The sequence below is a fragment of the Pollachius pollachius genome, assembly GCF_949987615.1.
Source record: "Pollachius pollachius genome assembly, chromosome: 19".
Classification (NCBI taxonomy): domain Eukaryota; kingdom Metazoa; phylum Chordata; class Actinopteri; order Gadiformes; family Gadidae; genus Pollachius; species Pollachius pollachius.
In genome coordinates this window covers 2,550,602-2,566,212 of record NC_136952.1, presented here as the reverse complement: position 1 = coordinate 2,566,212, position 15,611 = coordinate 2,550,602, and the positions used below count along the sequence as shown (strand labels likewise).

Genomic DNA, 15,611 nt, shown 5'->3' with positions numbered 1-15,611 from the left:
GGAATGAAGAGGAGATGAGGAGAGGAATGGAGAGGAGAGGAGAGGAGAGGAGAGGAATGAAGAGGAGATGAGGAGAGGGAGGAGAGGAGAGGAGAGGAGGTGTGAACCAGTGCTGGTAGTTAGAGATAATGAGGGAAGAGGAAAGAGAGAGAAAGCCAGGGGGATGAGCGCCTGGGCGAGAGACATTGAGGATTCATTTATCGTTCACAAGTTATGATTGGCTTTCTCCTGCTGGCCTCCGATTCACCTGTCCTCCTCCTGACCTGCTTTCATCATCCAATCACAGCTCCCCGGGGCCCCAGCCTGACCCCTCCACAGCACCTAGGTGTCTTGGGGGGGCTCCACAGAGATCGAGACAGTCTTCTCTCTCTTCTTCCTGACTGTCACTTCTCTTGGGATTTCATGCTACCATAGGTAATATTGTGTCATTTTACTTTCCTTGTTCACTTAAGGTCTCTCACACACACCCACACCCACACACACACACAAACACACACACCCACACACACACACACACACACTCCCTACTTCCTCCTACACTGGGTAAATCATCGAATCTCTGCACCTTCCGATACGTTCGGATGATGTGATGAGTTAGGGAGACATGAAGGTAAGGGCACATGTGGGTAAGGAGACATGATGAAGGTCAGGAGACATGATGAAGGCAAGGAGACATGATGAAGGAAAAGGAGACAGCAGTTGAAGTGTCCCAACTTCTAAGTACCGCTCAAACTATGAACAAGAACAACAAGAACGTGAGGGGAGTTTAAATAACAGTTAATGTACCCACTAATTAATCGTGTGTATGCGCATGTGGAAAATATAAAACATGAGCTTACATTAATCCTGGTTTACACCGTAGCGTGTACATCAGACTAATTGTCCACACGGAGATGGTTAACCACCTTATGGTGATTAACAATAAGGTGCTGAAGCTGTTCTCAAGCATTCAGGGTCTAGTTAAGCGGGTTAACAATAAACATGACCTTCAAAGTTATTATCTTTAAGAAACAGAAAAAGTGCAAACCACAACCAATGAAGCAATTAGTATTGGTATTAGTGTGCGTGCGCGTGTGTGTGTGTGTGTGTGTGTGTGTGTGTGTGTGTGTGTGTGTGTGTGTGTGTGTGTGTGTGTGTGTGTGTGTGTGTGTGTGTGTGTGTGTGTGTGTGTGTGTGCGTGCGTGCGTGTGTGTGTGTGTGTACAAGCTTAATGTACATACATAATTGCACACAATATCCCATTTTGACAACTTCTAATATGGGAAAATGTAGCTACTTAAACACCATTTTATTCCAGCATACGCCTAGGTGTGTGTGTGTGTGTTTGAGGAAGTTGTGGTTAGTGGTTGGGTGGAGCACTATGTACCAAGAGAGAGAGAGAGAGAGAGAGAGAGAGAGAGAGAGAGAGAGAGAGAGAGAGAGAGGGAGAGAGAAAGAGAGAGAGAGAGAGGAGAGAGAGAGAGAGAGAGAGAGAGAGAGAGAGAGAGAGAGAGAGAGAGAATCTAATGATTTTATTAAGATCATTACTATGTGGTCTATTCACCCTTCACAGATCAACTCATGGTAAAACTGATATCTGGTCGATGATTCATGCCAAGATATTACATTCATGCTGATGGATATGATTTCTGTGAAAGTTCTGTCTGTTGATATTCCACTATGAATGAACGAATCCCAATAAAGTGAACACCAATCCACTCAATACCAGAAGACAAGAACACCAACAATACCAGGAGACAAGAAACATAAACTCTGGTCGGTAATATATCGTGCCACCATCCAACTGCTGAGTTCATAAGAACCAAACACTGCATAATATAAATGCTCACGGTTGCCTATTGAGGTTTCCGGTTCCTCTTTTCACAACAGCCCGTCCTCTGCCCCTCTCTCCCCTCCCTTCCCCTCTAGGTTTCTTCATACGGTTTGAAGAGTTTCTGAGCAGCAGACCTGAGAGCCAGTGTTCCCCCGACCAGCTCCCACAGATGACGACCGCCAGCCAGAAAAGGTATGTGTCGAATGGCCGCGCGTTAGACTAGCAGGGGTACGGAGGCTGGCACCACTGCTGATGTCGGCATGAACGATAATGAAAGCACGAAGGCTCACCCTGGCATCAATTCTGATTTTGCCGATCATGCTGATCTCATAGCAGATTCATGTATATATGCATATATGAATATGTATATGTACATACATACATATACTTGATCACTGGGCCACTTTGTTGTTTTTAATGTACTTTAATGTACTGTGAAGAACTGGCACTGAGCCACTTTATAATTTATACTGTTTTTCCTAACTTCAGCGTTTACTTTAGCATCTATTTCTGTTTTCCTTAGCTCTGCTTTGTATTTAATTTGTATTGTATTTTATCCTGAGTTCCACTGCAGCTTTGCTGAAACAACTGGGGATTAATAGTCTCTCTCTCTCTCTCTCTCTCTCTCTCTCTCTCTCTCTCTCTCTCTCTCTCTCTCTCTCTCTCTCTCTCTCTCTCTCTCCCCCCCAGGGCGTACGCCTCTGATCTCCGGGGGGTGACGTCCTGCCTCGCCCAGCCCCCAGCAGAGCCCTGCTCCGGGGGGGAGGGGGGCTTCAGACCGAGGTCCTTCTCCACCTTCCACCCCTCCGGCCGGCCCCCTCCCAACATGGTGGCTCACCGCTGGTCAGCTGACTTCAGCCGGGGCGGGGCTCCGCACGTGGTGGTGGTGAGGAAGAGCCGGGCCTGCCCCGCCCCCCCGATACGCAACGTGTCCCTCCCCCTCGGCTCCCTTTCGTCAGCCTCCAAACGCCACTCCTGCCCCCCCCTGATGGCCCTGCCGCCGGTCCCGCCCGTCAGGACCTCCGTCCTCAGCGGCCCCTCCCTGACCAACGGCCACTCCCTGACCACTGGCCCCTCCCCCCTCGGAGGCCGGCTCCGCCCCAGTACCTCTCAGGCTCCGCCCCCCAGGTCCAGACTGTCCATGCAGCTCCCCCTCTCGGGGTCCGTCTCCGCCATGGTCGCCAGGTGCGCCCCCCTCAGTCCCGACTCCGCCCCCCCCAGGCTCAGGAGGTCCCCGGCGGTGCCACTCGGACGGCTCCGCCCTCCTCCGCCTCCCCCCGGGGGGCGGCCCCCCGCTGCACCTGGTCACCCTGGAGGAGCTGCGCGCCCTGTCGCTCCGCCCGGCCGACCACGCCCCCCACCCCGCCCCTGACCCCCCACGCGGACGCCTCCTCCGACGACGTGTTCGCCGCGGGGGGGCGGAGCCCCGAGGATGGGCGGGAGGAAGAAGGGGGGCTCCAGAAGGCCCCGTCTCCGGGCGCCAAAGTACCTCCGGTGGTCCGCGCCAAATCGGCGTACTCCAGATGGGCGGCCCAGCGGGTCGCCCGCTCCCTGTCCCTGTCGGACCCGGGAGAGAGACCAGACCCGGACCGGAGCCCCGGACCAGACCCGGACCGGAGCCCCGACCAGACCCGGTCCGGGGTGCTGGGACCCGGGCCGAGCCCATCTACACCCGGGTGGAGAAGAGGAGCAAGGACGCTGGGACGCAGACCACAAGATTGTAGAGAATTAACATGCACGCACACACACACACACAACGACACACACAAACACACCCACCGACACACACTGACAGACACACACAAACACACCCACCGACACACACTGACAAGACACACACACACACACCGACACACACCGACACACACACACCGACACACACAAACACACCCACCGACACACACTGACAGACACACACACCCACCAACACACACAAACACACCCACCAACACACACACAAACACACCCACCTATACACACTGACAGACACACACACCGACACACACACACACACACACCGACACACACAAACACACCCACCGACACACACTGACAGACACACACAAACACACCCACCGACACACACTGACAGACACACACACCCACCAACACACACAAACACACCCACCAACACACACACAAACACACCCACCTATACACACTGACAGACACACACACCGACAGACACACACACACACACACACCAATACACACTGACAGACACTGACATACACAGACACACACCAATACACACTGACATACCCACACACACCCACACACAAACACAACCACACAACTACACACCCACACAACCAAAAATGATTGAATTTGGGACATTTTGTACAGCTTTCTTTTCCTGTTGATTAAATAAAAGACGTTTAGTTATTTTCACTCCAATAAACTATATTTCTATAATTCTAATAAATCGACTCCAATTCTATAAATCGATCCCCCTCCCCCTTTTGGTTCAACAACTCAAACACCAGAGGGAGCAAGAGAGAGTGGTAGAGAGACAGAGAGACAGAGAGAGAGAGAGAGAGAGAGACAGAGAGAGAGAGAGAGAGAGAGAGGTAGAGAGACAGAGAGTGAGAGAGAGGTAGAGAGACAGAGAGAGAGAGAGGTAGAGAGACAGAGAGACAGAGAGAGAGAGAGGTAGAGAGACAGAGAGAGAGAGAGGTAGAGAGACAGAGAGACAGAGAGAGAGAGAGAGGTAGAGAGACAGAGAGAGAGAGAGGTAGAGAGACAGAGAGAGAGAGAGAGAGAGAGAGGTAGAGAGACAGAGAGAGAGAGGTAGAGAGACAGAGAGAGAGAGCGGTAGAAAGACAGAGAGAGAGAGAGGTAGAGAGACAGAGAGAGAGAGCGGTAGAAAGACAGAGAGAGAGAGAGGTAGAGAGACAGAGAGACAGAGAGAGACAGAGAGGTAGAGAGACAGAGAGAGAGAGCGGTAGAAAGACAGAGAGAGAGAGAGGTAGAGAGACAGAGAGAGAGAGCGGTAGAAAGACAGAGAGAGAGAGAGGTAGAGAGACAGAGAGACAGAGAGAGACAGAGAGGTAGAGAGACAGAGAGAGAGAGAGAGAGAGCGGTAGAAAGACAGAGAGAGGTAGAGAGAGAGAGAGAGAGAGAGAGAGAGAGAGAGAGAGAGAGAGAGAGGGGGGGAGAGAGAGAACATTCTGCAGGCAGGTGAGTAAGTGGGACATTACAACACAATACTCACACTAAAACACACACACACACACACACACACTTGGTTCTCAAAGTCTAGAGGCTGTATAAATCAAGGGCTTCTAACTTTTCTTTTGATTTCACTACAGGGGAGGTTTCTATTCCCATCCAGTCTGCCCCGGGCTGCAGGTACCTCCCCCTGCTCTCCCTCCTCCTCCTCTCCCTCCTCTCCCTCCTCCTCCTCTCCCTCCTCTTCCTCCTCTCCCTCCTCTCCCTCCCCTCCTCTCCCTCCTCTTCCTCCTCTCCCTCCTCTCCCTCCCCTCCTCTCCCTCCTCTTCCTCCTCTCCCTCCTCTCCCTCTCCCTCCCTCCCTCCTCTCCCTCCTCTTCCTCCTCTCCCTCCTCCTCCTCTCCCTCCTCTCCCTCCCCTCCCTCTCCCTCCTCTCCCTCTCCCTCCTCCTCCTCTCCCTCTCTCTCCCTCCTCTCCCTCTCCCTCCCTCCTCTCCCTCTCCCTCTCCCTCCCTCCCCTCCCTCCCCTCCCTCCTAGCGGGACGCAACCAAACTAGCAGTACCTGCATCATGAGAAAAACACTCCAAAACTCCTCCGGCAGAAGCATCTCTGCCTCACAGGCCGAAAAGCTGCAGTGGCACCGAGGGGGAGACAGGGGGAGACAGGGGGAGACGGGGGGAGACGGGGGGAGACAGGGGGAGACGGGGGGAGACAGGGGGAGAAGGGGGGAGACGGGGGAGAAGGGCCCTCCTCGGGAGTTAATGAGCCAATCTGCAGGCTGAACAAACGGTTCTCGTATTATCATAAATACTGTTTTCACATCTCTGTGAGCACATCAGAGCGGGGACAGAGAATAACAACTATTAACGGCAGCTCTGAGTGTGTGTGTGAGTGTGTGTGCATGTGTGTGTGTGTGTGTGTGTGTGTGTGTGTGTGTGTGTGTGTGTGTGTGTGTGCGTGTGTTGTAGTACTATCGACGTACACACCAGTGTGTAGGATCCCAGCCCATTATCTAGTAAACACACACACCACAGTGTCCTTACACACACACAAGCCAGCGAATTTATTTGATTGGCTCTTAATGCCCGCCGCTCTTAAAGCACATCGATAGCGACACAAAGCAATTACAACCACACCTCCTCCTGGTATGTGCCGTTCTTTAATTGACTTTAAAGACTGATCCCTGACTGGCTAATACTCTCCTCCAGGTCCCGTGTTTACTAATGAGCGCAGCTCTCCGTTCTCTGCGGGGCTTGGGTGGGGGGGGGGGGCTTTTGTTATGCTCCCCACACACACCAACCCCCCCCACACACACACACACACACACACACACACACACACATACACTCGGAGGGAGGCTGTGAAAATGGGATTTTGAGGAAGTAAGTGAACCACTTGTCAGAGTGACAGCCCTGACACGCTATAAGCCAGCCGGCTCAGGGCTGGAGGGGCCGTGCAGACGGAGAGGCGAGTGGAAGGGAGGACTGGCAGTTTGTTGTTTCCTTAGAAAAGGCCTAGAGAAAGAGAGCGAGAGAGAGAGACGGAAATAAGCGAAAATGAGCGATGATGACATATTTGAGCAATTAGCCCACCGAGGAGACGTCTTCTTGATGAATGTTATTAAGATATCCTGCTTTCCCTGCTTGGCTATGCAGCTCAGACCACAGCTTCCCTCTCCCGGCTCCCTGTTCATTATCTACGCGTCCAAGACCGGCTCACTACATGGGTTCCCCGGCTGTCTTAATAGGCTTCCTCTATCTAACGAGCGCTGGATGACTCATCGACCCTCTGAGGAACACGCAGGAACCGGGCGAAGGGTTTCACTTCCACTCCTTAAGGGGTGACACGCCCTCCCAGCGTCCCACACAGCCCGCTCTCCCCTGCCAATCAGGGAGCCCGGGGCAGCTGGTCGACATTTGCTGAGCTGGGCGCCCCTGGGCCTCAGCGCCGGAGACCCTGTTCATGATAAAATCCAACAGCTGGGGCTGATGAGGCAATATCTTCACAGATCTCCACAAATTGCGAGTGTGTTTGTGACGACTTGACCACACAAGTTATTCCAAAGAATATTATCCGGATTTCTGATAAAAGAGAACTTATAGTGCAAGAAATGCAAACCGTATGAAAATGTTTTCACAAGGTTTGAATCAACTCAAGATTCTAGTGGCAGGGTCCCGGGAGTTTAACTCGCAGCCAGAAGGTACGACTGGGATCTGTCTCCCCATGTCGGACACGACCCTGTCGGCTTCTTCCTCTGAGCAACACGTCCTTACTGCTGCCCCTCCCAGGCCTGATCCTAGGCCGGGTAAACAGGCTTCCTGACGTGTCGTAGGACATGCAAACTGGATCAAGAATTATCTGAAAGATAAGGTTTGGTGAGTTCTCTCATCGAAGGCTGCGAGCGGAAACTTTTTCTCTCTGCAATTCCGGCCACGGAAATGTTCCATAAACGATTCAGTCCTTTCTGAAGTATTCTATTGAATCAATTCACACGGGATCGCTATAAAGCGACCCGGCGTCTCGTTTAGGGGTGGAGGGTCTTCAAGGTGGTCTGTCAATTGCCACTCGACGTGACATCACATGATACTGGGATGGAAATCAGCTGCATGATTCAAACTGGGGGCGGGAACCACGTGCACCCTTTCTCCTCTCCCGGGCAATCACGTGCACTCCTTCCAGACCGCTGGCCTTTTCAGCGGCCACTTAAATCTGTGGGACCATCCCTGAGTAAAATGAACGCTTCCAAACCGCCCATCAGTGTGCACAGGCCGTGTGTGTGTGTGTGTGTGTGTGTGTGTGTGTGTGTGTGTGTGTGTGTGTGTGTGTGTGTGTGTGTGTGTGTGTGCGTGCGTGCGCCCCTTGCAGTGCTTCAAGTCAATCCTGTGCGTGTGTGACTCAGGCTAGACTACATACAGAAGCACAGCAAGGGGCACGCACGCATGCACTCACTCGCTCGCATGCAACGCAAGCATGCACACACACACTCATGCCCGTACAAGCTGTCAGGACGTGCTAGGAATGCTCGCCGCGGCTGCACTTCCTGTGTCATGTAAGAAGAAGCGGGACCCTTCACATATAAGGGACTGCCGGAGACAGGGCATGCATTAAACATGGAGGACTCTCCGAGCGGCAGGCCACCGATGAGGAGGGATGAGCGGCAGCAGACGAACGTCGGGATGAAGACAGCGTCCATTAATACCGGGCCAGCCACGACCGCCAACCAGCACGCCATCGAACGCCGAGCGGCGGCGTCGCGTGTCGCCGCTGGGGGCTTCACGAAGCTGTCTCTTCAGGTTCCATTATTCAGAGGCGAACCGTGTTAGGACGGGCTCAGACGGAGAACCCGGGGTCCCGCAGTGTTGTGTCGCCAACGTATATTTCACGACGACTGACAGAAACTGAGCCTGGTGGATTTACCCCAGCCCCCCATGGTCTCCAACAGCATCGGAGTCGAGTCCCCTTGAAAAGTCTCCAGTACTGTTTATGTGTACTGGGTCGCCGAGGGCGCCATCTACAAATATTTGGAGTTGCCAATTCCAAGCTAAGTTATTTGTCATCTGCAAAATAAGCAGCGGGACCGTGGGGAAGGGGCTAGGCTACACGTGGGAGGGGCTAGGTATGGGAGGGGCTAGGAGTGTCAGAGTCCAGGTGAACTCTTAAGCAGTGAGTCTTGAGTCTTTTGTGGCAGCTGGTGAGTGACTTGTCTTAAACACGTGTTTAAGACAAGGGTTAGGGTCTGGTTAACCAACATCTAGGATAGGCTGGTAGAGAGAGGGAGGGGTAAACAGAGGGCTTTTGTCCTCTGGGCAGAGCTCCAACAGACCACAGTTTGAGCACCAAGAGGCAGACGCTGTCATCCCGCCTCTGTCACCTTCCTTTGTGGCAGGGTAATATTTGTGTTGGGGGTCAAGCGACACTGAAAACACACAAGGCAAGTTACACTTGCAAAGGAGAAAACAACAACACAGTAGCTCAGGAGATAGAGCGGGTTGGCTGGTAACCGCAAGGTTGCTAGTTCGATCCCCGGCTCCTCCAAGCTCCCTGAGCAAGATGCCTCACCCTCACTGCTCCTGGCGAGCTGGCTGTCGCCCTGCCTGGCTGACAACGCTGTCGGTGTGTGAATGTGTGCATGAATGGGTGATTTTCTGACAATATTGTAATGCACCATATAAATGCAGTCCATTTACCTTTTAGATAGTACCCTTAACATAACTTGAGGTTACTTAATGTGCCCGAGCCACTCTGTAGACTTTTCCACTCTGAGGCACTTTTGCAAACGACCGAGGGTCAGGGACATGTTCCCTTCTGTGAGTGACTCACGCGTTCTTTGTGTGAGGAGGTGTTTTATGAAGACAGAGCCCTTCAGCCGATGGGCTCACGATGTAACCAACGTTATTCTAAAATCTCTCCTTTTTCCACCTCACCTTCTCCAGGACGAATTCAATTCACAAGGTTACCCTAGACTGAAAACAAAGGATTCACCAAGAGTTCTGGATGTGTTTTGACATGGTGATCGAGTCTTCATTCCCTCCACCACACACTCGGTGGGGGATGAGCCCACCCTCCATGCATCACCCCCCCAGCGGAGTCCTCCCGTACGCCACGTGGAGCGATGGAAATGTCACACGCAAAACAAGCTCGCCCCAATCTGGCATCCCCCTCACCAGCTCCCCCCCCAACCGTCTCTATCAGTGGCCCATCCAGCACCCCACCGCCTGCCAGCCGGGGACAGCCAGACACCAGTCATGCTGCGTCACACACACAGCGCAGGTGCACCTGAAGAAAGACAGCCAGGCGGCAGACGGCTCCCTAATGCGCCCGACTTACATGGACACGCACGCGCACACGCAACCACACACAAACACACACACACACACACACACACACACACACAAGCACACACACACGTGCGCATGCAAAGACATAGACACACACTCACCCACACACACATGCAAACGCACACACAGACATATATACACTCACACACACACACACTCAAACAAGCACAAATGCAAACGCACTCACACACTTTTACGCACTCACACACACACACACACACAGCCCCGTATAATGGTCCATGGAGTGTTAGAAATTGGCAGAATGGAGTTCAGCAGCAGCCCAGGGAGCGAGGCCCCAGGCCCCCTGGGGGGGGCAGAGCGATGGATCCATTTGGAGGTAAAACCAACACGCCCTCTCACAGAGGCTCCCGGTTGTCAGCTGTCACCACCATTAGTTGTCTTCCTCTCCCTCCTCCTCATCCCTCTTTGTCTTCTATCACGTGAACAGACTCCCAGAGACGTTTCGGTGATAGTCCTCTGACACTTTAAGGGACGACTTTAGTGTTTGATGGAGAGAGGGGGAGGCGCGAGAGATGAAAGGAAAGAGAAAGAAAGATGCATACAATATATGATATAAAGAGAGAGAGAGCAAGGGAGCGAGTCGGAGAGAAATATATAGATAAAGAGAGAGAGCGAGAGCGATAGAGTGAGACCCTGGAGCAGACATACAGTAGAACTCTTGTCAAATCATCAAACCTACAAAGGTTTTATAATTCTTCATTTTATCCGGCTTTCATCCAAAAAATCCAATATGCATCCCACATACAGCGCATAAAGTGTTTGCAGAATATGGCTCACCTGCAGAGTAAAGATGAGGTTTCAACCATCTGCATCTAGAGAGATGACTAACACAGCCCTAGTCTACCACCACCGGGGCTTTTGGCTCCATCATGGCTACTCACTGGATGATAGGTGGTTACCCAGTTGGCCAACAACACAACCTCTGCAGCTTAAATCAATGTATCTAATGCCCACTGCATCTTATAACCACTGAATCAAATAAACACTGCAACTTATAAACACTACATCTAAAGGCCACTGCATCTAAAGGCCACTGCATCTAATACCCACTGCATCTAAAGGCCACTGCATCTAAAGGCCACTGTATCTAATAACCACTGCATCTAAAGGCAACTGCATCTAAAAGCCACTGCATCTAATAACCATTGCATCTAAAGGCCACTGCATCTAATACCCACTGCATCTAAAGGCCACTGCATCTAAAGGCCACTGCATCTAATACCCACTGCATGTAATAACCACTGCATCTAAAGGTGACTGCATCTAAAGGCCACTGCATCTAATACCAGCTGCACCTAAAGGCAGAGGTTACAGTCACTGCATGAGTACAACATCACTGCTTTTGAACACAGTCACTGCTTCTAAACATATAGTCACTGCTTCTAAACATATAGTCACTGCTTCTAAACATATAGTCACTGCTTCTAAACATATAGTTACTGCTTCTAAACATATAGTCACTGCTTCTGATCATAGAGTCACTGCTTCTAAACATATAGTTACTGCTTCTGATAGAGTCACTGCTCCTAAACATATAGTCAGTGCAACTAAACAATTGTCTACCTCTGGTTCTTGGTCGTGTTGGAGAGCCACTGCAGCAGTAGTTCAAACTTCATTTGAGTTCAATGGCGCTCTTTATTTTCATCTATTGGGCGACGGGGAGGATGAGACAGAGGAACAGAGACGCAGAGCTGTAATCATGTCCTTACCCTGATGTTGTCAAAGGAGCCCTTGTTGGTGACGTCATAGAGGAGGAGGAGGGCTGTGGAGACGGAGATAAATATACACATCAGACAAAAGCACCGTTGGTATGAAACAAAAAACCAATCAAACATGCCGGAACGCCTTATTAATTAAATTTAATTGTAGATACCGTTGCCATACGAGGTGTTAGACAGTTATTAATTAAGCGAATGCGTCTCGTTACGTAAGTGGCTGAGGAATGTTGTGCTAACAGAACGCTGAGATCAGAACCATCGCTGAGCTGCTGACGCTGCAGACGAACTACAGCCCACGTACTGAGCCTCTGGACCGGACTACAGCCCACCTCTGGACCGGACTACAGCCCACCGGCTGGACCGGACTACAGCCCACCTCTGGAACGGACTACAGCCCACCTCTGGAACGGACTACAGCCCACCTGCTGGACCGGACTACAGCCCACCTCTGGAACAGACTACAGCCCACCTGCTGGACCGGACTACAGCCCACCTCTGGACCGGACTACAGACCACCTGCTGGACCGGACTACAGACCACCTCTGGACCGGACTACAGACAACCTCTGGACCGGACTACAGACCACCTCTGGACCGGACTACAGACCACCTGCTGGACCGGACTACAGACCACCTCTGGACCGGACTACAGACCACCTCTGGACCGGACTACAGACCAACTCAGGACCGGACTACAGACAACCTACTGGACCGGACTACAGACCACGTCCTGGACCTCAGGACTGGACTCCTCCCCCCCCCCCCCAGCTCTGCCAGTGGGTCGTACCACCTCCTGACCCTCCCCACCTCCAGGGGGGTTCTCCTCATGCCTCCTGGGAGGGAACACCTGACCCCAGGCCAGAAGCTGGCGTAACTGTTCCTCAACACAATCAATACTAGGAGGACAGCCAATCGTATCGCAGCGTCTGGCAGCCGTCGGACCATTGTGCAGCGTGACCTCAGATATGAGGCCGGCCTCGTGTTGGAGGCAGAGCGACCCTGTTCGCTCCAGTGATTGGGTATTTAGAGCTAATCTCAGGAGTCTAATTGAATAGCGGTCTGGACGCCATTTTCTCTCTTTAAAATTGAATGGCCAGCAGCTACAGTGAATGCCATTAGAAAGCAATTTACCCCTACCTCCTGTGAATTATACCTAATGTCGCCATCATGGGTGCATAATATTGTCATTAGCAGCACTCTCATATTTCTTGTTTCCCAGCAAGGCAGTTGCAATGGATTTATCAGAGAGAAACTTTGGCTTCCTCCCACTCCTTTTCGGACATAGACACTACATTTATTTTATAAATATTGTTTATGACACTTTAAAATTATTGTTATGTGTGTTATGTGTATTTGTTTGATGTGTCATACTTGCTTTTTTAAATTTTTTTTAAATAAAGACGAAATGAATAAATGAATGAAACTGAATCATGAAATAATAAAAATAAGGTTTCTCCAAACTAAGGACGGACCTCGTCAGCAGGAGTCGTACAAAAGGTTAGAAAATAAATTTGAACCGATTTCAAAACATTTGTATGGAAGGAAAAGAACCATCTGTCCACGTTGACCACTGAGTGGAGACCACACAAGGCAGAGCAAACTAAACCTCGGAGATGCTCTGCTGATCGATGATAAAGTTCAACATAAAGGTCATTGGCTTCGTCGATGATTAAGTCCGGAGATAAAAACCCAGCCAACACATCGCTTTAACCTCAGTCTGACTGGCGGGTCCCAGTCTATTAAGGTGAGCTGTGCTCTCGTCAAACAGAGTGGGAGCGTTCAAACCAAGCCTACTGAAGAAAGCAGACAGCCCAAAGAATGTGGCTGTAGTCTATATCATGACAAATGGGTCCATATGTCATGACACACTATTGCGACACACAGTATGAAGAGTGGGTCTATATCATGATATGACATGTGTGTCACTACCAAGTTCCATCCCTCCTCCCTTCCTAAACCCGCCACTCCCTTCTCCACTCCAGAGTTCTTCCTAAACCCCTCGTTCATGGATTACGCCGGCGCTGTGTTTCTATTGGCCAGGCGGTGGCGTGAAGGTCGTGTGATTGGTTGTAATCAGCATGTGGTGGCCAGCCTCGCTCTGAGAGATAACAGGCTGACAAACAAACAGGGACAATAGAATGGAGCCTGGGCGAGGGAGGGTGGAAGAGGGAGGGAGGAAGGGGGAACAGAGGGGGGGGGGGGGAGAGGAAGGAGTAGAGAGAAGGGAAGTATCAAGAGAAAGAGAGTGCAAGAGAGTGATGGAGAAAGAAGAACAAGAAAAGGAGGAGGAAGAGAGAGCGAGAGAGTCAGCGTGAGCCAAGAGCGAGCCAGAGAGAGAGCCAGAGCCAGAGAGAGCCAGAGAGAGAGAGAGAAAGAGAGAGAGCGCCAGAGAGAGAGAAATAGAAAGAGAGAGAGAGATAGAGAGAGAGAGAGAGAGAGAGAGAGAGAACACCAGATAGAGAGAGAGAGAGAGTCAGAGTGAGAGCCGAGATCGAGCCAGAGCCAGAGCCAGAGCCAGAGAGAGAGCCAGAGCCAGAGCCAGAGAGAGAGCGCCAGAGAGAGAGAAAGAGAAAGAGAGAGCGCCAGAGAGAGAGAAAGAGAAAGAGAGAGAGAGAGAGAGAGAGAGAGAGAGAGAGAGAGAGAGAGAGAGAGAGAGAGAGAGAGAGAGAGAAAGAGAGAGCGCCAGAGAGAGAGAAAGAGAAAGAGAGAGAGGGCCAGAGAGAGAAAGAGAAAGAGAGAGAGAGATAGAGAGAGAGAGAGGGAGAAAGAGAGAGAGAGAGAGAGAGAGAGAAAAAAAAAGTCAGTAAGAGAACAAGGAAGGACAAATGATACGACATTAGCTACTGTCGGGTGAAATCCCTAGAGAGAAAGTTACAGAAGGGCAGAGAAAAAGAGAGCTAGGGTCTTCAGGGAGGAGGAATAAACAACAACAGCCAGAGAGGGATTAAGAGACGAAGATTTGGATTAAAGGATTATCATTAGGATATAAATACGATGCAAAAATTATCGCCCCCAACCTTTGAGTTCAAAGTTATATGTAGAGTTTGTGTCTAGAACCATAAACCAGCTGCCAACAGGGAGAGAGACATAGATGGATAGAGATGAACAGGAAATAGAGAGTTAGTGATAAATCCACTCAGGATAACTCCCTTTCACACATAGCTGATAGTTGAGTATAGTCACTAGATAGACATAAATTACAGCCTTCACACATTTCATGAATTCATCATTTGAATGGCCACCTCACCCGAAGAATTGAAACATAACTCAACGTAGTAAACTGCTTCATCTCCTAGGACCTCCTCCTGGGCGATCTCACAGGATATTGACATGATTCTGATATTCTAACGGAAACACCCAGAAATCATCCGTTTGCACAGTGTTGACGTGTTAATCGTGTACACGATATACGCCTGAATTCGCCATCCGCGACGCCGCCGTTCTCTCGCTCGGAGGGGAAGCTCCTGACGGCAGACGGTCGTCACCGTCTCCCCGGCAACGGTTCTGCTCTCATGACCCGGGAATGTTACGAGGTCTGGAGCCATTTCCCGGAATAACGATCCCTGTTCCGATTCACACATTAACCTCTGCAGGCAATGTTCTAGAACGTTGCAGGGAAAGACTGCATGTGTGAAAGGCCTGCAGATAGGAGGAAACACCTCCAGCCTCCTCCAAGATAAATGGGCTGCATTTATACAGCGCTTTTCTAACTAGTGGCCGCTCAAAGCGCTTTACAATAATGCCTAACATTTACCCATTCATGCACACATTCAAACACCGACGGCGGTGTCAACCAGGCAAGGCGAGAGCCAGCTCGTTGGGAGCAGTGAGGGTGAGGCGTCTTGCTCAGGGACACCTCGACACTCAGCTAGGAGGAGCCGGGAATCTAACTAGCAATGATCCGGGTGCCAGCCAACCTACTCTACCTCCTGAGCCACATGCTGCCCCCGGATTAAGGTTGGAGAGATGAAGATAAGAGAAGACTAGAGAGCGCACGAGATAGAGTGAGACAAATGCAGTTTAGTTGAATGGTAGAGAGGTTTCAAAATGAA

At 51.1% G+C, this 15,611-nt stretch overlaps 2 protein-coding genes across 2 annotated transcripts in view; one reads left to right on the top strand and one right to left on the bottom strand.

Moving 5' to 3' along the window:
* rab26 (RAB26, member RAS oncogene family) overlaps positions 1-15,611 on the bottom strand; it is a gene marked incomplete at both ends in the record, with an annotated part of 57,048 nt that overhangs the window by 5,730 nt on the left and 35,707 nt on the right. Inside the window, one exon of the mRNA XM_079757083.1 lies at positions 11,552-11,604. Coding sequence (XP_079613209.1) covers positions 11,552-11,604 — 53 coding nt within the window. The remainder of the gene's footprint in view (positions 1-11,551; positions 11,605-15,611) is intronic.
* Positions 1,935-4,195, top strand: LOC307090077 (uncharacterized protein). Its single transcript, XM_079756619.1, has 2 exons — positions 1,935-2,005; positions 2,504-4,195. Exons 1-2 carry the CDS (start codon positions 1,983-1,985, stop codon positions 3,183-3,185), a joined length of 705 nt encoding a protein of 234 aa, XP_079612745.1. The 5' UTR covers positions 1,935-1,982; the 3' UTR covers positions 3,186-4,195.